The sequence below is a fragment of the Aegilops tauschii genome, chromosome 7 (assembly GCF_002575655.3).
Source record: "Aegilops tauschii subsp. strangulata cultivar AL8/78 chromosome 7, Aet v6.0, whole genome shotgun sequence".
Classification (NCBI taxonomy): Eukaryota; Viridiplantae; Streptophyta; class Magnoliopsida; order Poales; family Poaceae; genus Aegilops; species Aegilops tauschii.
The window spans coordinates 552,690,845-552,718,563 of record NC_053041.3 but is presented as its reverse complement, the minus strand read 5'-3'; the positions used below and the strand labels follow the sequence as shown (position 1 = coordinate 552,718,563).

The following is a 27,719-nucleotide window of genomic DNA, read 5'->3' as shown; positions in this document are numbered from 1 at the left end:
AGATCCGGTTCGGACCAACGTCACATTCACCGACCCGCTGACGACTGATCGCCCATTAGGGTCGACTACTCCGACTTCTGCTGCTCCAGTGCAACTTCATTCGTCCGACCCAGTGGCTGCTTCGACTGCCTTGGCGCCATCACTCTTTGCTACATACCAAACTCCAGACGACTCGCCAAGTGCCGCCAGGGAGGCTCTTCGCCAGGTGAATCTTGTTATGGAGCACGTGAAGGTGATGCACGAGGCCAATCAAGTGGCCTATAATGCCAGCACCGCTCTGCAAACCAACGTTAAGGTCAATTAACTCCCGACTGAACTTTTGAATCATGAAAAATTGCCGCTGTTGCTTCGCTGCCCATATGTGCATCTACTATCATGGGTCTGTGTTTCATATTCGACCACCCACTGGGGTGTGCCTGCCTTAGAGTTTAATAGGTCTTCTACTCCACTCGACTTATGCTGAGTCGAGTGTTTGTCCGAACTAGTGGGGGCACGCAGAGTGCACCCACTGGGTGTAGTCCCCGAGACCACAGTCGACTGCTGGCAGTCGGTTGGGGTCTGAGAATCTACGCCCTTTTTTTGACTCATGCTCGGCAGACCATGCTGAGTGTTGATCCAAACCAGTGGGGGCACGCTAAGTGCACCCACTGGGTGTAGTCCCCGAGACTACTGTTGAATGTTTGATTCGGCAGTAGTCTTAGAGTAACTTTCACTGCGATTGTCTTTTGTTTCTGTCGACTGATATATCTCTCTCGCTGACTGCAGAGGTCTTGTGATCTTGGGGCTCAACTTTCTGAGTTGAACAAGAAGCAAATCAGCCTCAATCTTGAACTGGCGAAGAAGAACCTCAAGACTGCTCAGGAAGAAACAGCCATCATGGGAGGTAACCAATCGTCCACTGTCCACCTTCTCAGTGTTTTTTCTTTCAGTCTCTTTGAACCGAGTGACTTCACACGAACAAATGTGCGTAGTGAAAACCGTCAACTTCAAGCTCGTCTGAAGAGTGTTGTTTCTTTAGAGAAAATGAAGGAGGCTCTGGAGAAGAAGGATCTGGATCTTGCTGCTGCTCAGAAGGAGGCGCGAGAGAAGACAGTGCTTGCGGACAAGAGCTGGCTTCGGTCAGCAAGTTGGAAGAGGAGAACTCGAAGCTGAAGACCGCCATCTCTGAGGCTAATCGGGAGGTCGAGCAACTGAAGAAGGACAAGGATAACTTGACCAATGAAGTCGGAAGCCTCAAAGCCAAGACGGGCGAGCTGGAGTCCTATCTTGGACAACTTGCAGCAAAACTGGTCCTGAAGCTTGAAGGTATCATCGTTCGACTAATTAGTTGCTGTCGATTGGAACATCTTGTCATACTGTTGACTCACCATTTTTTCCGATTGTGCAGAACTTTGTCAGGACTTTGAGGCTGAGACTGGGCGGGTCGAGATGGGTCTCGACCCCATCAATTGTCTTGTTAAAGATGATGTTGCGATGAACTTGCTGTGGTTGGAATCACGTATGGACAGTGTCGTTGCTTATCTTGCCCGACTGAAGGCGGCGATGACTCGGGTTGATGCTGAACTCTGGCCCCAGGCGGAACTTTCACAAGATCTCAAGTCACTGATGGCTCGACTGAATCAGATCCCTGGCTGAGTGCAAGAATGGAAGAAATCATCTGCTCGCTGTGGCACCGACGTTGCCCTGTCATTGGTCCGAGTGCATTGCAAAGACGCCAGAGAAGACAAGCTGGCGGCCCTCAAGGTTGTGAACACCAAGAAGCATACTTTCCAGTCCTTCATGGACACTTTTGTTGAAGCTGCCACTCGCATTGCAGACAACAGTGATCTTGACAGTTTCTGTGATCCAGCCAGCCCTTCTCCTGACGAGTGACTGAAAAACATTATGCCCCACACTTATTTGCCTCGGAATGCCGAGTGATCGTGTAATCGTTAAACTCTTTCAGGCTTGATGCCTGAGTACTCTTGTCCACTGTAGTTCTGAACTTTTGTAGGGTTTATCCGAACTTGGATTTCTTTGAATATCGTGGCTTTTGCTCTATTTCTTAAACTATTTCTGATTGTCCCTCGGTTCCGTGTGGACTTGATCTTCTCACCCTTTGCCGAATGAAAGTACATTGTACTTGTGATGGAGCTCAATCGCGGTGTTCAGTCGACACCTCGTCGTCCTTGTGAATAGGGACGGAACATTGTATTTGTGGCGTAGCTCAGAGGTGGTGCTCAGTCGACGCCTTGTCGCCCTTGCGGATAAGGACGGAACATTGTACTTGTGGCGTAGCTCAGAGGTAGAACTCAGTCGACACCTCGTCGTCCTTACGGATAGGGACAGAACATTGTACTTGTGGCGTAGCTCAGAGGTAATGCTCAGTCAACGCCTTTGTGACTTAGGCGATTACAGGGTCGCAGCTAAGCCTCCGAGTGGGAGGATTGCTCTCCACTCGGAGTGTTTTTTAACTTAGGCGATTACGGGGTCGCAGCTAAGTGCCCGAGTGGGAGGATTGCTGTCCACTCGGAGTGTTTTTTAACTTAGGCGATTACGGGGTCGCAGCTAAGCCCCCGAGTGAGAGGATTGCTCTCCACTCGGAGTGTTTTTAACTTAGGCGATCGCGGGGTCGCAGCTAAGCCCCCGAGTGGGAGGATTGCTCTCCACTCGGAGTGTTTTTAACTTAGGCGATTACAGGGTCGCAGCTAAGCCCCCGAGTGGGAGGATTGCTCTCCACTCGGAGTGTTTTTAACTTAGGCGATCGCGGGGTCGCAGCTAAGCCCCCGAGTGGGAGGATTGCTCTCCACTCGGAGTGTTTTTAACTTAGGCGATTACGGGGTCGCAGCTAAGCCCCCGAGTGGGAGCATCGCTCTCCACTCGGAGTGTTTTTAACTTAGGCGATTACGGGGTCGCAGCTAAGCCCCCGAGTGGGAGGATTGCTCTCCACTCAGAGTGTTTTTTAACTTAGGCGATCATGGGGTCGTAGCTAAGCCCCCGAGTGCGAGGATTGCTCTCCACTCGGAGTGTTTTTTAACTTAGGCGATTACGGGGTCGCAGCTAAGCCCCCGAGTGGGAGGATTGCTCTCCACTCGGAGTGTTTTTAACTTAGGCGATCACGGGGTCGCAGCTAAGCCCCTGAGTGGGAGGATTGCTCTCCACTCGGAGTGTTTTTAACTTAGGCGATTACAGGGTCGCAGCTAAGCCCCCGAGTGGGAGGATTGCTCTCCACTCGGAGTGTTTTTAACTTAGGCGATCACGGGGTCGCAGCTAAGCCCCCGAGTGGGAGGATTGCTCTCCACTCGGAGTTTTTTAACTTAGGCGATTACAGGGTCGCAGCAAAGCCCCTGAGTGGGAGGATTGCTCTCCACTCAGAGTGTTTTTAACTTAGGCGATTACGGGGTCACAGCTAAGCCCCCGAGTGGGAGGATTGCTCTCCACTCGGAGTGTTTTTTAACTTAGGCGATCACGGGGTCGCAGCTAGCCCCCGAGTGGGAGGATTGCTCTCCACTCGGAGTGTTTTTTAACTTAGGCGATGACGGGGTCGCAGCTAAGCCCCCGAGTAGGAGGATTGCTCTCCACTCGGAGTGTTTTTAACTTAGGCGATCACAGGGTCGCAGCTAAGCCCCCGAGTGGGAGGATTGCTCTCCACTCGGAGTGTTTTTAACTTAGGCGATTACGGGGTTGTAGCTAAGCCCCCGAGTGGGAGGATTGCTCTCCACTCGGAGTGTTTTTTAACTTAGACGATTACGGGGTCGCAGCTAAGCCCCCGAGTGGGAGGATTGCTCTCCACTCGGAGTGTTTTTTAACTTAGGCGAATCGGGTTCGTGGCTAAGCCACCCACTGGGGGATTTGGACACAAGTGATTACGGGAAGCCAATCATTAAGATATTGTAACGATCTTGTCTTTGTAAAATAATCTGAAATGCTTTTATTGCAACTCGACGGGTTGAGTGATTCTAGGTGTAGAAAGGACGAAGCAGCTCCGCGTTCCATGCACGTGGCTCGTCTATTTTCTTGGCTACATTGTAGATGTGATACGCTCCATTGTGAAGCACCTTGGTGATGATGAAGGGACCTTCCCAGGCCGGAGCGAGCTTGTGAGGTCGTTTCTGAACCACTCGGAGCACAAGGTCTCCCTCCTGAAACGCTCGACCTCTGACATTGCGGGCGTGGAATCGACGCAGATCTTGCTGATAAATGGTCGACCGGACCAAAGCCATCTCACATTCTTCCTCCAAGAGATCGACTGCGTCTTCGCGTGCTTGCTCTGCTTCGGTTTCTAAGAACAGTTCAACTCTGGGAGAATTGTGCAGCAAGTCACTCGGAAGCACAGCCTCGGCGCCGTACACCAGGAAGAAGGGGGTTCGTTCAGTCGACCGGTTGGGTGTTGTCCTCAGCCCCCATAGGACTAATGGTAGTTCATTCACCCAGGCTGCAGCAGCATGCTTAAGATCACGCATCAGACGAGGTTTTAACCCTTGAAGGATCAAACCATTCGCCCTTTTAGCCTGTCCATTCGACTGCGGGTGCGCGACGGACGCATAGTCGACCCGAGTGCCTTGAGATGCACAGAATGCCTTGAACTCATCAGAATCAAAGTTGGATCCGTTATCTGTGATGATGCTGTGAGGAACTCCATATCTGAATATCAACTCTATGATGAAACTGACGGTAGTGCCTGCTCCAAGGTTCTTGATGGGCTTGGCTTCGATCCACTTGGTAAACTTGTCGACTGCTACGAGCAAATGGGTGAAGCCACTCGCGCCGGTTTTGAAGGGTCCGACCATATCCAATCCCCAGACCGCAAATGGCCAAATGAGCGGAATAGTCTTCAGGGTAGATGCGGGCTTGTAAGACATGTTGGAGTAAAACTGGCAACCTGCGCACTTGTCGACTATATCCTTTGCCATCTCATTTGCTCGAGGCCAATAAAACCCCGCTCGGTATGCTTTGGCCACGATGGTCCAAGAGGACGCATGGTGACCACAGGTCCCCGAGTGGACATCATTTAGGATCATCTGACCTTCTTCTGGGGTGATGCAGCGTTGTGCAACTCCTGTGGCACTCTCTCTGTAAAGCTGCCCTTTTATCACGGTGAAAGCTTTGGATCGACGGACTATCTGGCGAGCCTCGTCTTCGTCCTCTGGGAGCTCTTTTCCGAGAATGTACGCGATGTATGGGACCGTCCAATCGGGAGTGATCACTAAGACTTCCATGATCAGGTCGACCACGGCTGGAATCTCTACCTCAGTCGGGTCAGTTGGACTTATCGGTTGCGGGGGCTCTTCCTTGAAGGGATCTTCTTGTACTGACGGGGCATGGAGATGCTCCAAGAACACATTGCTGGGGATAGGCTTCTGAGTGGAACCTATCTTCGCCAGATCATCAGCAGCTTGATTTTTGATTCGCGGTATGTGGTGGAGCTCCAATCCCTCAAACTTCTTTTCCAGCTTCCTCACCGCGTTGCAGTAACCTGTCATTGCGGGACTCCTGACATCACATTCCTTCATCACTTGGTTAACCACCAAATCTGAGTCGCCGTAAACCATTAGGCGTCGGACGCCGAGTGAAATGGCCATACGCAACCCGTTTAAAAGTGCTTCATACTCTGCTTCATTGTTTGAAGATTCAAAGTGAATCTGAAGGACATAACTGAGCTTGTCTCCTCGTGGGGACACTAAAACCACTCCTGCACTAGAGCCATTCAACATCTTGGACCCATCAAAGAACATGGTCCAATGTTTCGACTGAATTTGAATCGGCTGTTGCTGTTCAGTCCACTCTGCGAGGAAGTCTGCAATTGCTTGAGACTTAATGGCCTTCTTTGCCTCAAATTTGATATCCAAAGGAAGAAGTTCAATCTCCCACTTTGCCACTCGACCAGTTGCATCTCTGTTATTCAGGATCTTTGACAAAGGAGCGTCGCTGACGACTGATATTGAATGATCAGAGAAATAATGTGCAACTTTCTTCATGGTCAGGTAAATCCCATAAACAAGCTTCTGATAATGAGGATATCTCTGCTTCGACGGGGTTAAGACTTCTGAGATGTAATACACGGGGCGCTGAACTTTGAAGGCCTTGCCTTCTTCTTCCCGCTCGACTGTGAGCACTGTGCTAACAACTTGTCCTGTGGCTGCGATGTAAAGCAACAGAGGCTTGTTGCTAACCGGAGCAGCAAGCACTGGCTGGGTGGAAAGCAGGGCTTTGAGCTCTTTAAACGCTGCTTCAGCTTCGTCACTCCACTCGAATTTGTCAGACTTCTTCATCAGTCGGTAAAGAGGCAGTGCCTTTTCACCGAGGCATGAGATGAATCGGCTCAAAGCGGCCAAGCAACCAGTAAGCTTCTGAACGTCATGCAGGCGCACTGGGCGCTTCATTCGGAGGATTGTGCCAATCTTCTCTGGGTTTGCGTCGATCCCTCGTTCGGAAACAAGGAAACCGAGTAACTTTCCACCTGGGACTCCAAATGTGCACTTAGATGGGTTAAGCTTGATATCGTACCTTCTCAGATTGGCAAAGGTTTCAGCTAGGTCAGTCAGCAGGTCGGAACCTTTGCGTGACTTAACCACTATGTCATCCATATATGCTTCCACATTCCGACTGATTTGAGTGAGTAGGCACTTCTGAATCATGCACATGAATGTGGCACCAGCATTCTTGAGGCCGATGGGCATAGTAACATAGCAAAAACACCCGAACGGGGTGATGAAAGCCATTTTTATCTCATCGGGTCCATACAGTCGGATTTGATGGTACCCGGAATAAGCGTCCAGGAAGGACAGACGCTCACATCCCGCAGTTGAGTCGACAATCTGGTCGATGCGGGGTAGAGGGAAATGATCTTTCGGGCAGGCCCGATTGATGTGTTTGAAGTCAATACACATTCGAAGTGAATCGTCTTTCTTGGGAACCATAAAGACATTGGCGAGCCACTCGGAGTGGTATATCTCGCGGATAAACTCAGCAGCCAGGAGCCGAGCCACTTCCTCGCCAATGGCTTTTCTCTTCTCCGTGGCGGACCGACGGAGGTATTCTTTGACGGGTTTTACTTTTGGGTCGACTCGCAAACGGTGCTCGGCCAGTTCCCTGGGCACACCTGGCGTGTCAGATGGTTTCCATGCAAAGATGTCCTAGTTCTCACGGAGGAACTAGATGAGCGCTTCTTCCTATTTGCTGCCGAGTGTCGACGAGATATGGGTCGGAGCAGCATTGGGATCAGTCAGGTGAACATGAACTGGCTTTGTCTCTCCGGCCGACTGAAATGCTGACTCTGAAGCAGGCCTCTTAGCACGCAGCAAAGCACTCAGATCTGTCGTCTTCTGATACTCTTGGAACTCCACTGCTGCCATCTGCTCATCTGCTATTTTTGCTCCATCTTGAAGACAATCTTCTGCTCTCTGACGGTTACCGGAAACCGTTATTATGACTCTGGGGCCAGGCATCTTCATCTTGAGATAAACATAGCACGGTCGAGCCATAAAGCTAGCATAGGCAGGCCTACCCAGAATGGCGTGATATGCACTATGGAAATCCACTACCTCAAACGTCAACTTCTCCTTGCGGAAATTCTTCTCATCGCCGAAAACCACATCGAGAGTGATCTGGCCGAGTGATTCGGCTTTCTTTCTTGTAATGATCCCATGGAACCGCATGTTACTCTCGCTGAGTTTGGACATCGGGATGCCCATTCCTTTGAGAGCTTTAGCATACAGAATATTCAGGCCACTGCCACCATCCATCAGGACCTTAGTCAGTCGGGTGCCCCCCACGACTGGGTCGACCACCAGCGCCTGCCGCCCAGGGCTAGCTACGCGTGCCGGGTGGTCGGACTGGTCGAATGTAATAGGGACCTTTGACCACTTCAGATATCTCGGTGTTGCCGGAGCAACCATGTTTACCTCTCTGTTAATGACCTTCAGTCGACTTTTGCTCTCAATATCGGTAGAAATCACCAAGGTGGCATTCACATTGGGATAACCACCGTCATCGTCCTTATCCTCTTCCTCCTTCTCAGGCTCTTTGTCCTTACCACTAGGTTTACTTTCTTGGAAGCTCTGAATAAGGAGTCAACATTGTCGAGTGGTATGCTTGGGGAGAATCAGATTTCCCTCCTCATCCTTCTTGGTGTGAATGTGACACGGTAAATCCAACGAATCATTTCCTTCCTGATCTTTCACCTTCTTGGGGGTCCAGGGCCCTTTAGGTTTCCCTTTGAACTTTCCTTGATTTAACACTGCTGCCTCGGCAGGTCCTGCTGCCTCAGCCTTTCGCTTCTGCTTCCGACTGGAATTTCCTCCCCCGGTGTCCTGGGCGACTGTTTTGTGCTTGCCACTCCGGAGTCGGTCTTCCTCTTCGCCGTTAGCGTATTTGGTGGCAATCTCCATCATCCGAGTCAAGGACATATCTCCTGTCCGACCGAATTTCAGGACAAGCTCCCTGTAGCGAACGCCTTCCTTGAAGGCACAAACTGCTTGGTGATCAAACACATTTTCCACTGTGTGGTGCAGAGTGATCCATCTCTGGATATAGTCCCTCAGGATTTCATTCGGTTTCTGCACGCAATGCTGTAGCTCTGGTAGACCGGCTGGTCTCTTGCAAGTTCCCTCAAACGTTCTGGTGAACACTCGGGCTAACTCATCCCAACTCAAAATACTCCCAGGGGCCAACTGAGTCAACCAAGCTCTGGCAGGCCCTTCAAGCATTAGAGGAAGGTGTTTCATGGCCACCTCATCGCTGCCACCACCGATGTGCACAGCCACTCGGTAATCTTCAAGCCAAGTATCGGGCTTCGACTCGCCCGTGAACTTACTGACGCTAGTCGCCAGTCTGAAGTTATGGGGTATCTCAGTAGCTCTGATGGCCCTTACAAAGCACTCGGGGTCGGAAACGTGGACTCTGCCTCCATTGGGTCTGTCCCGATCCAGCCCTTCTTTGTATGCTCTGTTCCGGTCGACCAGACCCTGCACAAGGACGGACCTTGCATCAAAGCCAGGTTCTCTGGGGTCAACTAGAACTCTACGGTCGTTCCCGTACGGATGCCTGTCGTCATTGCGCCGGGGCGCGTATGACCCGTCCCTCGGAAGGGGCGAAGGCGCACGATGGTAGTTGTTGCGGGTGTACTCACGATCATATTCGCCATGAGCTCTTCCCAAATACCGATCCTGGCGGTGATCACGACCTCCCTGTCGCAAAGGGGACCTAGGACTATGAGCTGACTGAACGGTGTCCGCTCTCACTGATCTGCTATGGATTCTGTTCCGCGGCTGTGAAACAACGGAGTTCTGGTCTCCCGCTGCTCGGAGCAGCGCTCTAATCTGTTCTAGGCCTCTCCCAGCCTCTGATCGGGACGGCTGAATAGACTCTACAATACGCGCAGCAGCTGCCAAATTCTGAATCGGTGTACGGAATACCTGAGTTTCCGGTGGAAATAACTGTCGTGCACGTCGACTGGATTCGGGAATCAGTCGATGAGCATGTTCATCGAGAGAATGTTGGAGATTCTCCAGACGAGGGCGCTCAGCCAGAGTGGCCAGGTGCACCGCCTCCAAGGCCCGGGCCTCGGCGGTTTCCCCGATGATGGTGGTCTGGAGAGCCTCCACGTTGCGGCGGTGCAGCTCCTCCCTCTGCTGCGAACTAAGAGGTTGGGGCTGGTACTCTTCGTGGTCGAGTGACGGGCCGGCGCTCCCGCCGCCGTCGCCGCTGCGATGGAAGACAGGCGGATTGCGATGGGAGTCGACCATGAGGACCTCCACCGCGGGATCACAACTCCCGCTCTCAGAAAGAGTATCTGCGAAGTCAGTCGATAGATCGACCGATCCGCGAGAATACATGTCGGGCTCAATAGCCGCGACTTGGGGGTGAAGGTTTGACGAGCCACTGCGTGCCTCACCCATCGATGGAGTCACGAACGGCCAGACCGCTTGCGACGGCGTCCAGTGGAGTGAGTCGACAATGCGATGACCGACTGGTATGGTGAAGATGGCTGCCTGAGGAGGACGTCGCACGAACTCGCACGGAAGTGCGCCGAGCCGCGAGCCGGAAGGGCCTCGACATCGAGGGGAGCCTCCTGGAGCCATGCGGAATCGTCGGTGACGAAGATGAGCACGCCGAGCCGGATCTCGCGGCCCATGACCAAATAGCCACCGTAAACCATGCTGATGAAGGCTGAAGAAAATGCAACCTCGCCGGAAGTCGCTAAGACGCTCAGCCCCAAGGTGGGCACCAACTGTCGTGGTACTAAGTCTGACAGTAAGAATAGGGGGTACGTATGGAGAGGCAAGGTCCTAGCTACGACAAGGTTGTACGCAAGCGTTTACGAGTTCAGGCCCCTCTTGGAGGAGGTAAAAGCCCTACGTCTCGGTGCCCAGAGGTGGTCGACTGGATTATGAGTATGTGTGTGTGTTACAGGGGGTGCAAACCCTTGTCCCAGAGGAGGGGGTGGCTTATATAGAGTTCGCCAGGACCCCAGCCATCTCCCGTTACAGAGGGTAGAATGTACATAAAGATTGAGGCGTTACTGGTAACGCCAGCCTTAAGTGCCTTTAATGACCTTAAAGACTACGGAGTGAATGCTCGCCCGTTGCTGTTCTAAGTGACTTCTGGTCTTCAGTAGGTTGAGTGGTTTCTTGTATGGTCGAGTGATTGACTGGTCGTGTGACTTCGGGAAGGAGGGGTATCCAAGTGGTTCGTTGGTCGAGTGGATTTCACTTGACACCTTTACTGGGTACCCTTAGTTGTCTCTTGAGCTTCTTTGCTTCTAGGGTAGTGACCTTAGGTAGGGCGTATAGGTCAGGCCTGTGACCCTACCCTAGGTCTGTATCCTCATCACGCCACCCCCTTGTGGGCTGCCTTGCCTCTCCCATATGGCCCATTACTTCCCCCGGGAGGTTCCGGTAACCCCCCGGTACTCCGATAAATACTTGAAACACTTCGGAACAATTCTGGTGTCCGAATACTATTGCCCAATATATCAATCTTTACCTCTCGACTATTTTGAGACTCCTCGTCATGTCCATTGTCCAGGACTCCGAACAATCTTCAGTCACCAAAACACATAACTCATATAATACATATCGTCATCGAATGTTAAGCGTACAGACCCTACGGGTTCGAGAACTATGTAGACATGACCGAGACACTTCTCTGGTCAATAACCAATAGCGGAACCTGGATGCTCATATTGGTTCCCACATATTCTACGAAGATCTTTATCGGTCGAACCGCAATGTCAACATACGTTATTCTCTTTGTCATTGGTATGTTACTTGCCCGAGATTCGATCGTCGGTATCTTCATACCTAGTTCAATCTCATTAACGGCAAGTCTCTTTACTCGTTCCATAATGCATCATCCCGCAACTAACTCATTAGTCACATTGCTTGCAAGGCTTCATATGATGTGCATTACCGAGAGGGCCTAGAGATACTTCCCTGGTACTCGGAGTGACAAATCCTAATCTCGATCTATGACAACCCAACAAACACCTTTGGAGATACCTGTAGAGCATCTTTATAATCACCTAGTTACGTTGTGATGTTTGTTAGCACACATGGTATTCCTCCGGTGTCCGGGAGTTGCATAATCTCATAGTCAGAGGAATATGTATTTGACATGAAGAAAGCAGTAGCAATAAAATTGAACGATCATTATGCTAAGCTAACGGATGGGTCTTGTCCATCACATCATTCCACTAATGATGTGATCCCGTTCATCAAATGACAACTCATGTCCATGGCTAGGAAACTTAACCATCTTTGATCGACGAGCTAGTCTAGTAGAGGCATACTAGGGACACGGTGTTTTGTCTATGTATTCACACATGTATCAAGTTTCCGGTTAATACAATTCTAGCATGAATAATAAACATTTATCATGATATAAGGAAATATAAAATAACAACTTTATTATTGCCTCTAGGGAATATTTCTTTCAGTCTCCCACTTTCACTAGAGTCAATAATCTAGATTACATTTTCATGAATCTAACACCCATGGAGTCTTGGTGCTGATGATGTTTTGCTCGTGGAAGAGGCTTAGTCAACGGGTTTGCCACATTCAGAACCGTATGTATTTTGCAATTCTCTATGTATCCCTCCTCGACCAAATCTCAGATGGAGTTGAAGCGTCTCTTGATGTGTTTGATCTTTTTGTGAAATCTGGATTCCTTCGCCAAGGCAATTGCTCCAGTACTGTCACAAAAGATTTTCATTGGACCCGATGCACTAGGTATTACACCTAGATCGGATATGAACTCCTTCATTTGCTACTTCCGAAGCAGCTATGTACTCCGCTTCACACGTAGATCCCGCCACGACGCTTTCCTTGGAACTGCACCAACTAACATCTCCACCATTCAATATAAATACGTATCCGGTTTGTGACTTAGAGTCATCCGGATCAGTGTCAAAGCTAGCATCGACGTAACCATTTACCACGAGCTCTTTGTCACCTCCATAAACGAGAAACATATCCTTAGTCCTTTTCAGGTATTGATGTAGCACAGCGGCAGTAGGTATTTCCCTCAGATATGAAACCAAGGTTATCGAACCAGTAGGAGAACCAAGCAACACAACGTAAACAACCCCTGCACACAAAGAACAACACCTCGCAACCCGACGTGTTAAAGGGGTTGTCAATCCCTTTCGGGGTACGACGCCTCAAGATAGGCAAAGGACGTGAGGTAAATTTGTAGTAGATTGATAGATCGAACGTCAAATAAAATAAATAAGAATAAATTGCAGCAAGGTATTTTTGTATTTTTGGTTTAATAGATCTGAAAATAAACGCAAGGAAAAAACTAGATCGCAAGGCAAATATGATGAAAAGAGACCCGGGGGCCGTAGGTTTCACTAGTGGCTTCTCTCGAGAAAAATAGCAAATGGTGGGAAAACAATTACTGTTGGGCATTTGATAGAACTTCAAATAATCATGACGACATCCAGGCAATGATCATTATATAGGCATCACGTCCAAGATTAGTAGACCGACTCCTGCCTACATCTACTACTATTCCTCCACACATCGACTGCTATCCAGCATGCATGTAGTGTATTAAGTTCATGAGAAAATGGAGTAATGCAATAAGAACGATGACATGATGTAGACGAGATCCGTTTATCTATTGCGGCAGATATAGATCTCATCTTGTTATCCTTAGTAGCAACGATACATACATGTCGGTTCCCTTTCTGTCACTGGGATCAAGCACCGTAAGATCGAACCCACTACAAAGCACCTCTTCCCATTGCAAGATAAATAGATCAAGTTGGCCAAACAAAACCCAAATATCGGAGAATAAATACGAGGCTATAAGCAATCATGCATATAAGAGATCAAAGAAGACTCAAATAACTTTCATGGATAAAAACATAGATCTGATCATAAACTCAAAGTTCATCGGATCCCAACAAACACACCGCCAAGAGATTTACATCATATGGATCTCCAAGAGACCATTGTATTGATAATCAAGAGAGAGAGAGAGAGAGAGAGGAAGACATCTAGCTACTAACTACGGACCCGTAGGTCTACAAAGAACTACTCACGCATCATCGAAGAGGCACCAATGGAAGTGGTGAACCCCTCCGTGATGGTGTCTAGATTGGATCTGGTGGTTCTGGACTCTGCGGCGGCTGGATGAATATTTCGTCGCCTCCCCTAGGGTTTCTGGAATATTGGGGTTTTTATAGAGCAAAGAGGCGGTCCGGGGGGCACCCGAGGTGGGCACAACCCACCAGGGCGCGCCTGGGCCTCCTAGCGTGCCCTGGTGGGTTGTCCCCTCCTCGGGACTCCCCCCAGGTGCAACTAGGGCCCAACTTCTTCCTTTTGGTCCATAAAAAATCATCGTAAAGTTGTGTGGCATTTGGACTCCGTCTGATATTGATTTCCTGCGATGCAAAAAAAAAACAGCAACTGGCACTTGGCACTATGTCAATAGGTTAGTACCAAAAAATGATATAAAATGACTATAAAATGATTGTAAAACATCCAAGAATGATAATATAACAGCATGGAACAATCAAAAATTATAGATACGCTGGAGACGTATCAGCATCCCCAAGCTTAATTCTTGCTCGTCCTCGAGTAGGTAAATGATAAAAACAGAATTTTTTGATGTGGAATGCTGCCTAACATGTTCATCACATTATTTTCTTTGTAGCATGGACATATGGACTTTTATATGATTCAAAGCAATAGTCTAGTTTTGACATGAAGACTTTAATACTCAAGCATACCAACAAGCAATCATGTCTTTCAAAATATCAACACTAAAGCAAGTTATCCCTAGCCCATCATGCTCAATCATTGATCCATTCATGAAACACACTCGAATATTAGCTACACCCAATGCTCAAATACGATCATAGTGCCCCTTAGTTGGTGCTTTATAAGAGAAGATGGAGACTCAAATTCAAAATAACAATTGTGTAAGTAAAAGAAAGTCCCTTCGCGGAGGGAAGTGTGATTTGTAGAGGTGCCAGAGCTCAAAGCTTAAATTGAGAGATAAAATTATTTTTGAGAGGCATACTTTCCTACCAACGAAAACGACTTGGAGCATCCCAACACTTTCCATGCTAGATACATCATAGGCGGTTCCCAAACAGAAAATAAAGTTTATTCCTTTTTCCACCATAACTTTCACTTTCCATGGCTAGCCGTATCCACAGGTGCCTTCCATACCAACACTTTCCAAGGAATTTATTATTTGACAACATAAAGTAAATTCATTTTTAATTTCGGGACTGGGCATCCCTAATACCTTTTCCGTACTCTCGTGCAATGACAAGTGAATAAACACTCATCGTGAGAATAACAGATCCAGCATGGAAAATATTGGCTACCCTTTACCGCCTCGCGAGTAGTAGAGCACACAAAAGAGAAATTTATTTTGAACATTAGAGATGGCACATGCAAATTTGCTTATAATGGCATAGAAATACCGCATATAGGTACGTATAGTGGACTCATATGGCAAAACTGGTTTGAAGGGTTTTGTATGCACAAGTAGTGATCATACTTAGTGCAAAATGAAGGCTAGCAAAAATATTGAGAAGCGACCAACCAAAAAGCAAAATATCTCGTACCCAAGCATTAAGCATAAGTAACATCGAATAATGCACCATAAGTAGGATATAAATTTCATTGCATAACTATTGACTTTCGTGCTTGCATAGGGAATCACAAACCTTAACATCAATATTCTTACTAAAGCACAATTACTCATCAACATGACTCACATATCATATCATCATATCTGAAAACCATTACTAAGAATCAAGTTTATTTTGTCCAATGATCTTCATGAAAGTTTTTATTATATCCTCCTTGGATATCTATCACTTTGGAACTATTTTCATATGTTGCTTTTGGTAAGCTCAAACAAATATAAGTGAAGATCATGGGCACAATTTTTTTCTTTCTCTAAAATTAATCTAAGTGAAGCAAGAGAGAATTTCTTCAAAATTTACTAACTCCCAAATAAATCTAAGTGAAGCATGAGAGCATTTCTTCAAAATTAACAAAGCACACGTTGCTAAAAAAGATATAAGTGAAGCACTAGAGCAAGTCCATTGCTCATAAAAATTTAAGTGAAGCATAGAGAGCAAGCATAGCATAATTTTTGGCTCTCTAAAAAGGGTGTGTCCAGAAAGGATTCGACATTTAAAACACAAAGCAAAACAAGCAAAGACTCATATCATACAAGATGCTCCAAGCAAAACTCATATCATGTGACGAATAAAAATATAGTTTCAAGTAAAATACCGATGGTTGTTAGAAGAGAGCGAGGATGCCACTCGGGGGCATCCCCAAGCTTAGTTGCTTGCTACTTCTTTGAATATTATCTTGGGGTGCCTCGGGCATCCCCATGCTTAGCCTTTTGCTTATCGTTATTCCTTCATCCATCGTAAGATAACCCAAAACTTGAAAACTTCAATCACACAAAACTCAAACAAAACCTTTGTGAGATCCGTTAGTATAAGAAACCAAACCACTATTATAAGTACTGTAGCAAACCTATTCTTATTTCTTTTGAATTATATCTACTGTATTCCAACTTTTCTATGGCAAAAACTCATTCAAGAAAACCATAGAATCATCAAAACAAGCACACAACGCAAAGAAAACAGAATCTGTCAAAAACAGAAAAGTCTGTAGCAATCTGAAAACTTCGAATACTTTTGTAACTCCAAAAATTATGAAATAAATTGGTGGACGTGAGGAATTTGTCTATTAGTCCTCTGAAAAAATAATCTACTTAAAATCACTCTTATTTTAAAAAATGACAATGAATCTCGTGAGCGCAAAAGTTTCTGTTTTTCAGCAAGATCAAATAAACTTTCACCCAGGTCTTCCCAAAGGCATTGCTTGGCACAAACACTAACTAAAACACAAAAAACACAATAATAACAGTATCATAATTGTGCTCACACTCAAGAATAGAAATCAAAAAGCAAAAATAATTTTTATTCATTGGGTTGCCTCCCAACAAGCGCTATCGTTTTACGCCCCTAGCTAGGCATAATGCGTAGGATCTAAGTTTTGTCATCTTTGGTTCTAGATCCATAAGATGCCCTCATGATTGATTCATATGGTGGACTAATTTTTGTTCTAGGGAAGTGTTCCATTCCCTTCCTTAGTGGAAATTGAAATTTAATATTGCCTTCATATCAATGACGGCACCAATAGTACGCAAAAACGGTCTACCAAGAATAATTGGACAAGGCGGATTGCAATCTATATCAAGAACAATAAAATCTATGGGCACATAATTCCTATTTGCAAGAATAAGAACATAATTAATCCTTCCCATAGGTTTTTTAATAGTAGAATCCACTAAGTGCAAATTTAAAGAGCATTCTTCAATATCGGTAAGACCAAGCACATCACATAAATATTTCGGAATTGTAGAAACACTAGCACCCAAGTCACACAAAGCAAAACACTCATAATTTTTGATCTTGACTTTGATAGTAGGTTCCCATTCATCATGCAATTTTCTAGGAATTGAAACTTCTAATTCCAAATTTTCTTCAAAAGCTTTCATCATGGCATGAACAATATGTTTAGTAAAAGCTTTATTTGTTCATAGGCATGGGGTGAATTTATCATGGATTGCAACAAATAAATACAATCAACCAAAGATCAACTATCATAATTAAAGTCTTTGTAAACCAAAATAGTGGGCACATCACTAGTTAAAGTCTTGACCTCTTCAAATCCACTTTTATCAATTTTTTCAACAAGATTTTCACCCTTCGAATCATAGGGACGCCTTCTACCTAAAGTTGACTCTTCTCCAGTCCATTTTTCATCTATCTTAATTTTAATAAACAAGGAATCAATAGAAGAAACACCAATCATTTTAAGATCTTCATCACATTGCGAAATAAATCACTAGAAAATGCTTTTTCTAAAAATTCTCTTTTAGCTCTAAGCATAGCGGTTCTTTTCTTACTTTCATCCATAGAAACATAAATAGCTTTAATTGATTCATCTACTTTAGGCACAAAAATTTTCGTCTTGAGATTTTCCACATCATGAGCAATTCTATCAACACTTCTAAACAAATCTTCAATCTTATTCAACTTTTCTTCTATGGAAGTGTTGAAAACCTTTTGTGTGTTGATAAATTCTTTAATATTATTATCAAAATTAGAGGTATTCCTATTATTATTGTAAGATTGATTTCCATAGGAATTACCATAATTATTAGAGGAATTACTAGGAAAAGGCCTTGGATTAAAATTACCTCTATAAGCATTGTTGTTGAAATTATTGTGAGAAATAAAATTCACATCTATGGCATCACTATTTTGCTCAATCAAAGTAGACGAAGGCATATCATTAAAATCAATAGGAGCACTTTTACTAGCAACCAATTTCATAAGAGCATCAACTTTTTCACTCAAAGAGGAAATTTCTTCAACCGAATTAACTTTTTTACTAGTAGGAGCCCTCTCGGTATGCCATTGTGAATAATTTGCCATAATATTATCAAGCAATTTGGTGGCTTCACCCAAGGTAATTTCCATAAAAGTACCACCCACGGCGGAATCTAAAAGATTACGAGAAACGAAATTCAACCCCGCATAAAACTTTTGTATGATCATCCAAAGATTTAACCCATGAGTTGGGCAATTCCTTAGCATCATTTTCATCCTTTCCCAAGATTGTGCAACATGCTCATGTTCAAGTTGTTGAAATTCATGATCTGGGTTCTATGGGAAATAATTTTTGCGGGAGGAAAATACTTAGTGATAAAAGCATCTTTGCACTTATTCCAAGAATCCATACTATTGGGAGGAAAAGAAGAGAACCAATTTTTTGCAGAATCACACAAAGAAAACGGAAATAATTTCATCTTAACCACATCATTGTCCACATCTTTTTTTTTGCATATCACATAATTCCACAAAGCTATTAAGATGGGACGTGGCATCCTCATTAGGAGTACCGGAAAATTGGTCTTTCATAACAAGATTCAACAAAGCAGTACTAATATCACAAGTCTACTACTAGTGGCGGGAGGAGTGAGGGAGTCCTGGACTAAGGGGTCATCGGGCGTCCGGGCTATGTGATATGGGCCGGACTAATGGGCCGTGAAGATATGAGATTAAAGACCTTTTGCCGTGTCCGGATGGGACTCTCCTTTGCGTGGATGGCAAGCTTGGCATTCGGATCATGCATCTTTCTTTCTCTGTAAACCGACTCTGTACAACCCTATATCCCTCCAGTGTCTATATAAACCGGAGGGTTTAGTCCGTAGGGCAAGAACAATCATACAGGCTAGACATCTAGGGTTTAGCCATCACGATCTCGAGGTAGATCAACTCTTGTAACCCCTATACTCATCAAAGTCAATCAAGCAGGAAGTAGGGTATTACCTTCATTAAGAGGGCCCGAACCTGGGTAAACATCGCGTCCCCTGCCTCCTTGTTACCTTCGATCCTGAGATGCATAGTTCGGGACCCCCTACCCGAGATCTGCCGGTTTTGACACTGACATTGGTGCTTTCATTGAGAGTTCCACTGTGTCGTCACCAGAAGGCTCGATGGCTCCATCAATCATCCACAACGATACCGCCCTGAGGGAGACTTTTCTCCCCGGCCAAATCTTCATATTCGGCGGCTTCGCACTGCGTGCCAATTTGATTGGCCATCTAGAGCAGATCGATAGCTATGCCCTGATCATCACATCAGTTTTGGAAACCTAAATTATGTCGTTGATATCCGGGGAGACTTGATCCTCCAGGGGTTCGCGGCCTCAAACGCAGCTCCGGCCTTAGATCCGGAACACCTCACCGAGTCCGAAGACGGGAGTTTAGAGCCCGCCGGACTCTCCGCAGCCGTAGAGCTCAGCGCCAGAGATATGGAGGGAATCGTTTCACCGGCAGGACCAGAGTCATACCAGACTCCCTTCATCAACACAAAGCCGGACTCATCCCCAAACACCAGATCCGAACTTTTGAGGTTTGTGTTACGCGAGCTCGGCCAGGGAACTCCTATCCCGCCCTGCTCCATGGACTCTCGCTTCCCTGTCCAAACCTCACTCTTAAACGAGGCCCTAGACTTAATGCGATCTCTCGCCATTACAGAAGGATCGCTGCCAAAGTACGCCCAGCCCACACTAGGGGCTGAGGGCGGGGAATTTGCATCCCACCCACCACTCACTTTATAGCCACTGTCGATGACTTAACCGACATGCTCGATTAGGCCTCCAAAGACATCGACGGTATGGACAACAATGCCGAAGAGGAGCAAAGCCAAAACCCGCCGTTTACCGGACGCTGGAGGGCCACTTCCTCGTATGACGTATACATGGTGGACACACCCAAAGAAAATGACGCCGACAATGGGAAGAATCTAGAGGACAAGCATGCTGAAGCACCTCCGAAGCATCGACGTCAGCGGCGCAGATCAAAATCACGTCGCGAAAAAGACAGCAATACTGGCACCAAAGACAATAACACCCCGGAGAACGCCGAAGACCAAGACGCCCCGGTCAAGCCAACATCCGAACAGGATGATTGGGAAGAGGGGCAAGTCACCCCGACGATCCTATCGGGAATGAGGGCTCGGAGGATAGTAATTACCTACCGACCTTCGAAGAGGACGAGAGCCTTGGCAACGAAGATTTCATCGTGCCAGAGGAAACCCTCGAGCAAGAACGCTTTAAGCGCCAGCTAATAGCCACAGCAAGAAGTCTGAAAAAGAAGCGGCAGCAACTTCAAGCCGATCGGGATTTACTCAATGACAAATGGACCAATGTCCTGGCAGCCGAGGAATACGGCCTCGAGCGCCCAACTAAGAGTTACCCAAAGCACAGGTTGCTCTCCCAATTCGACGATGAGGTCCCAGAGCCTATACCGATAGTGCGTAACGCGGCTGATGGGCCTGACCGACCACCTCGTGGCCGGGACAGAGCGGCAACCCAAGCCGAACACCAGCCTGCGCCACCTTGCCCTAGAGGTAGAGAAACAGCGGTCGCAGGGTACACGCACGACCTGCGACAGGACCTGGACAATAGAGCCAGTCATACCAGATCAATTTATGGATCAAGGGGGCGTGCACCAGCGTGAGAAGACAGCCATCAGGCCTGGCGCGACAAAACACAACCTCACCCAGGCCAAAAATCGCATATGGACTCCATCCGAACTGCGTCGTGACGTAGCCCGATCCAGAGGAGCCGCACACCCCCTATGCTTCACCGATGAGGTAATGGAGCACCAGTTCCCAGAAGGGTTTAAACCCGTGAACATTGAATCATACGATGGCACAACAGATCCTGCAGTATGGATTGAAGACTTTCTTCTCCACATCCACATGGCCCGCGATGATGACTTGCATGCCATCAAGTACCTCCCCTAAAACTTAAGGGACCAGCATGGCATTGGCTGGACAGCCTCCTAGAAACTCTATTGGAAGCTGGGAAGACTTGGAGGACGCCTTCAGAGACAACTTCCAAGGTACCTACGTTCGGCCCCCAGACGCCGACGACCTTAGTCACATAATCCAGCAACCCAGTGAATCAGCCCGGAAGCTCTGGACGAGGTTCTTAATTAAAAAGAACCAGATTTTGGATTGTCCGGACGCTGAAGTCCTCACGGCCTTCAAACACAGCATCTGAGATGAGTGGCTCGCGCGACACCTCGTCCAAGAGAAGCCGAAGTCCATGGCAGCCCTCACCGCACTTATGACCCGCTTTTGCGCGGGAGAAGATAGCTGGCTAGCTCGTAGAAGCAATAGCACCAGCGTCCCAGGCACCTCCGAAGCTAGGGACGGCAATGGCAAGCCACGACGCGACAAGCACAAGCGTCAAAACAATACCGAAGACACGACGGTTAACGCGGGATTCAGTGGCTCCAAATCCGGACAGCGGAAGAAGCCATTCAAAGGAAACAAAGATGGTCCATCCAGTTCGGACAGAATACTTGATCGGCCTTGCCAGATTCAAGGCACCCCCGATAAACCTGCCAATCACACCAACATAAACTGTTGGGTCTTTAAACAGGCCGGCAAGCTCAATGCCAAACACAAGGGGAAAAGGCCGCCTAGCGAGGACGACGAAGAAGAGCCTCACCCACCGAACACAAGGGGCAGAAGAAATTTCCCCCCGAGGTCAAAACGGTGAATATGATCTATGCCACCCACATCCCCAAACGGGAGCGCAAGCATGCATTAAGGGACGTCTACGCCGTAGAGCCGGTCGCCCCAAAATTCAACCCATGGTCGGCTTGCCTGATCACCTTCGATCGAAAGGACCACCCGACTAGCATCCGTCATGGAGGTTCGGCAGCTCTGGTCCTCGACCCAATCATAGATGGATTCCACCTCACGCGAGTCCTCCTGGACGGTGGCAGTAGCCTTAACCTACTCTACCAGGACACCGTCCACAAAATGGGCATCGATCCGTCAAGGATCAAGCCCACTAAAACTTCCTTTAAAGGGGTAATACCTGGCGTAGAGGCCCGTTGCTCGGGCTCAATAACATTGGAAGTTGTCCTCGGCTCGCCCGACAACTTCCGCAGTGAGGACTTGATCTTCGTTATCGTACCCTTCCGAAGTGGCTATCACGCACTGCTCGGCCGGACCGCTTTTGCTCCATTCAACGCGGTGCCGCACTATTTAAAGCTCAAGATGCCCGGTCCACGCAGCATCATAACGGTCAACGGAAACACGGAACGCTCCCTCCGCACCGAGGAGCACACCGCGGCTCTCGCAGCCAAAGTACAGAGTGGCCCCCTCAAGCCGCACACCTCATCGGCCATCAAGCCGCCAGACTTTGCTAAAAAAGTCCGGTCAGACCCACAAGCTGACGGCTCGGTACCTCCAGAGCTAGACTAGCAGTTTCGCCTCCGTCGATCGCCGTGCACAGCCGCGGAATTCGTACCGTGCATGCATCATTACGCACTCAAAATACCTTGGGCATCAACGGAGGCACAATACGAACATGTCCATAGTATGGTTCGACCCTGTATGACCTGTCACCTTTCTTTGACTATTTTTCTCTCCTACCATAGGTGCATTCGAACCTATATATCCTACGGACTTACAAGGACTCTCTTCGAGCCCGGTTTCGTGCGGATAACCGAAAACCATTCCTTTCAAGGAACCCCTCTCTACAAGGCAAAAGCGGCGCAGACGTGCGGCAGGATATCCAAAGAACTCTTCGGACCAAACCTTATTTAAATGACCTGTACTAAGCTTTCCTCCTTATTATCAGACCCCTGGCATGTAAAATGACTTTTATGCTTATGGTACCCTCTGTAAGATCACGTTTTGATGTATCAAATCGGATCCTAGTAGGGACAATCTTTCGGTATCAACTTTATTCATAAAAATATATTCCGTCTCCCCAGTTTTCTCACTCACATACCCCGACACCTATTGCCAGGGGCTCCATACGGCCACATATGTATCGCCAAACAAAAGCCCGAACAACTCTGCAGCACACTTCCGCGTCCCGAACTTGGCATTATATGCATCAGCTCCGAATCATGTCTTTGGTCAATAGTTGGGTTGCCCGGCTCCTGTGTTTTCTACCTTACGTTCCGATTGTTCGACTAGGGTAGTAAAGGGAGAACTACTGCGATTGTGTTTCTGGTTCGTCCGGTCAAGCACCTCAGTAGAGAAAGCCGAAAACTGACTGTCATGATGCGGCGAGAGCTGGTCAGCGGCTCGGTGACTTACTAAATCTTTAACGATTTTTCCCGTATTAAACGAAGGACTGTTTGTCCAGTCATATGCGTAATGCATCCGCATTCGGATAGTAGCATACGTACCAGGGGCTATTTTATAGCCCCATCGTCAAACTCCTATGGCTAAGTGAGAGCGGTAAAGCCGTATAGTCCGATTGCCTGGTTCACCGCACTGACACCTCCGTCACGGACCAAGACGTTGGGTCAAGAGTGCTCATGTGCTATTCCGAACACCCCCGTAGCATCTACGTGGGGGCCGAAGCCGACGACTGGAAAACTCTCGGGCATATAAGAACGGCCGCACAGGAGGAAAGAAACTTCAGATAATGCAACAAATATATTACAAAGCCTTAATATAATAAACACGTCCGGGTTGTTCGGATACATTCAATCGAATATAATGTCCTTCAAACATTGACCCTCTATCAAGCAAGCACCCTCTAAGACGTCGTCTAAATATCGCTCCGGCGTGCGGTGATCCTTGCCTTCGGGGGGACCCTCAACTGCAATAACGACGACCTTCATCTTTGCCCAATGCACCTTGACGCGGGCGAAGGCCATCGGCGCACCTTCTATGCACACCGACCGGTTGATTGCGTCGATTCGGGACACGACATCGAGGAGTCGCCGCACTAGGCCAAAATAGCTGCTCGGAACGGGTTCGGCCAGCCACAGCCGGAGTATAACCTCCTTCATGGTCGCTCCGGACATTTTATGCAACTCGGCTCACTGCGCCATCTGGTCATTCAGCAGGGTCGAACGCTCCTGCATCACGAATTGCGACCAGAACAGCTTCTCCGTCGCATGCCCCTCCTGGGCTCGGTAGAATTGCGCAGCGTCAGCGGCGCTCTTCGGAAGATCCGCAAAGGCGTCTGGAGAACTCCATAGTCGATTAAGTAAGGCATACTGTTGATCGCCAAACTTAGACTGTAAAAGAAAAAGGGCTTACCAGCCGCTATCTGTCTGGCATGTCGGAGCTCCTCGCGAGCCGCTCGGGATTCGGACCTCGCCTCTTAGGCGTCCTGAAGGGCCTTGGCGAGTTCAGCCGCCTTAGCTTTATTCTCCTCCTCGAGGAGCTCGCACTTGCGAGTTGCGTCCTTCAGCTCTTGTTCAACCTTGGATACCCGCTCCTCGAACTGGCACCGGGTGGCCTGTTCGGCCTTCAAATCGGCAGCCCCTTTATCAGCGGCCGCATCGCTCACCCTCGCCTGCTCCTTCACGCGGGCAAGGTCACTCCTGAGGGTCTCGACCTCAGCAGTGTCATATGCAATTATGCATATAGCAGCGCGTAAAGCTTCAACTTAGCATTTGCAAACTAATTCAATTGTGTATGGAGCACTTGAAACATACCTTGCGCCTCGTCGAGCCGCTTGTTGATCCGGACATTATGCCCGTCGACCAGCTGCAGTTTCCGCTTCGGAAACTTCGGCGGCCTGAGCGGTCGCCGCTAACAGTGAAGCCTGACATTTATCAAAAAAGATAAGTATGTTATTTCCTGTGGATACCTATAGACCCTCTGTTCGCCCTCCTTAATCAGTCAAACAGAGTCTCAGGGGCTACTATCTATATAGAGGCGGATTTTTTTTATGGAAAGCAGCTAAAAGACATTACATCGCATACCTTGAAGCCTGTTAGTAGGCTCATGAAGGCTTCATTCAGTCCACTCTTAGCGGACTAAACCTTTTCAACCACCGCACCCATCAAGGTACGGTGCTCCTCCAAGATAGACACACTTTGCAGAGCGTCCATCAGCATGTTCGGCGCCTCTGCATTAATAGAGGTCGCCGTTGGAATAGCCGTCTCCCACTCCTGCGGAGGGGGCTGCTGATTCGGTTCTGGAGCCGTTGATGTCTCCGGAACAGTATCCGGACGGAGGTTGGATAATTCATGACCCTCGTCACCGATCTCCATGAGGGTTGCGCCCCCCATGTTCTCGGCAGCCAAGCCATTATCCCCTGGCGCCGTCTTGGTCCCCTCCCGCACTTCTCCGGAGCCTGGAGAAATCCTTTGGGACAACACCTCGGTGTCATCCGCCCTAGGAGGCGGGGAAGCTTGTGGAGGCGTCTCGCTCTCCATCTTCTCCGGAGAGAGATCCCCCGATGACGATGATTCTTCAGGGATGTCACGGGCCGGACTGAAACATGAAATTCGGTATTATACTCATAATCTATAAAAATATTAGATGTACGTAAGGCATCTTGAGGTACTTACGATTCGGCAAGGGGCTTGGCTCGGGGGCGGTGCCTAGGGACAGCTTCGGCGCCCAAATCCAAATCATCCGAGAGGGATGTCTTCCCCCTCTTGGATGCCCCCTCCTCCGTATCTATGGAGGCCGCCCTCTTTTTCCCTATGGGAGGAGGTTTCTCTTCTCCCTCCTCCTCCTCCTCTTCCTCCTCGTCCTTGTCTTCGTCTCCCTCGTGAGAGGAAGGAGCCTCGGTTCCTCCGGACACGGCGCCCGAAGTTTCTTCGTGAGGGAGGCCCTCTTCGGCCTCCTTGTTCTTCTTCGTCTTGCCCTTCTTTGCCGGTGCCTGGTAGGGCACCGGGACCAGCATCTTCATCAACAGAGGCTCGGCCGGGTTTCGAGGAGCTGGGTCGGACACTTAATCCGCTCTGCCTTCTTTACCCAGTCCTATTTAGGAGATGGAATTTTCAGGACTCCTCCCTAAAATTGACAAGCTAAATAATGTTCGGAGATATGATACTTACGGGGGATGCCGGATTGTTCCTATCTAGGCCAGTGTCGTCAGACGTCCTTGGCCACGTTTTCTGCTTCTTGAAAAGCAGCTTCCAGATCCCTTTGTGCGTCGTGCCAAAGAATCGTTGCAGAGTCCGAGGCCCCTCCGGATTAAACTCCCACATTTTGAGAGGCCATCGTTGGCTAGGGAGAGCTCGGCGGATGAGCATCACTTGAATCACATCATCAAGGGTGATGTCCTTTTTTATCATGCTCTTAATACGCTTCTGCAGTGTCGACACCTCGTCAAGAGATCACCAATCTAGACCCTTGTTGGTCCAGGATGCGAGCCGCAATGGAGGTCCAGATCTGAAGGCGGGAGCAGCGGCGCACTTGGTGCCGCGGGGTTCGGTGATGTAGAACCACTCCTGTTGCCACACCTTGACAGTATCCACAAATCTTCGTTTGGGCCCGGTAACATGGTTATTCTCTTTGTCATCGGTATGTTACTTGCCCGAGTTTCGATCGTCGGTATCTTCATACCTAGTTCAATCTCATTAACGGCAAGTCTCTTTACTCGTTCCATAATGCATCATCCCGCAACTAACTCATTAGTCACATTGCTTGCAAGGCTTCATATGATGTGCATTACCGAGAGGGCCCAGAGATACCTCCCTGATACTCGGAGTGACAAATCCTAATCTCGATCTATGACAACCCAACAAACACCTTCGGAGATACCTGTAGAGCATCTTTATAATCACCTAGTTACGTTGTGATGTTTGTTAGCACACATGGTATTCCTCCGGTGTCCGGGAGTTGCATAATCTCATAGTCAGAGGAATATGTATTTGACATGAAGAAAGCAGTAGCAATAAAATTGAACGATCATTATGCTAAGCTAACGGATGGGTCTTGTCCATCACATCATTCCACTAATGATGTGATCCCGTTCATCAAATGACAACTCATGTCCATGGCTAGGAAACTTAACCATCTTTGATCAACGAGCTAGTCTAGTAGAGGCATACTAGGGACATAGTGTTTTGTCTATGTATTCACACATGTATCAAGTTTCCGGTTAATACAATTCTAGCATGAATAATAAACATTTATCATGATATAAGGAAATATAAAATAACAACTTTATTATTGCCTCTAGGGCATATTTCCTTCAGTCTCCCACTTTGACTAGAGTCAATAATCTAGATTACATTTTCATGAATCTAACACCCATGGAGTCTTGGTGCTGATGATGTTTTGCTCGTGGAAGAGGCTTAGTCAACGGGTCTGCCACATTCAGAACCGTATGTATTTTGCAATTCTCTATGTATCCCTCCTTGACCAAATCTCAGATGGAGTTGAAGCGTCTCTTGATGTGTTTGATCTTTTTGTGAAATCTGGATTCCTTCGCCAAGGCAATTGCTCCAGTACTGTCACAAAAGATTTTCATTGGACCGATGCACTAGGTATTACACCTAGATCGGATATGAACTCCTTCATTTGCTACTTCCGAAGCAGCTATGTACTCCGCTTCACACGTAGATCCCGCCACGACGCTTTCCTTGGAACTGCACCAACTAACATCTCCACCATTCAATATAAATACGTATCCGGTTTGTGACTTAGAGTCATCCGGATCAGTGTCAAAGCTAGCATCGACGTAACCATTTACCACGAGCTCTTTGTCACCTCCATAAACGAGAAACATATCCTTAGTCCTTTTCAGGTATTGATGTAGCACAGCGGCAGTAGGTATTTCCCTCAGATATGAAACCAAGGTTATCGAACCAGTAGGAGAACCAAGCAACACAACGTAAACAACCCCTGCACACAAAGAACAACACCTCGCAACCCGACGTGT

At 47.8% G+C, this 27,719-nt stretch overlaps 1 protein-coding gene across 1 annotated transcript; it reads right to left on the bottom strand.

The window, feature by feature from the left end:
- Window positions 1-3,938: 3,938 nt before the first annotated feature.
- LOC141027374 (uncharacterized) lies at window positions 3,939-6,251 on the bottom strand. Its single transcript, XM_073504381.1, has 3 exons — window positions 5,564-6,251; window positions 5,006-5,455; window positions 3,939-4,540 (listed from the first exon to the last, which is right to left on the bottom strand). Exons 1-3 carry the CDS (start codon window positions 6,249-6,251, stop codon window positions 3,939-3,941), a joined length of 1,740 nt encoding a protein of 579 aa, XP_073360482.1.
- Between the last annotated feature and the right edge of the window lie 21,468 nt (window positions 6,252-27,719).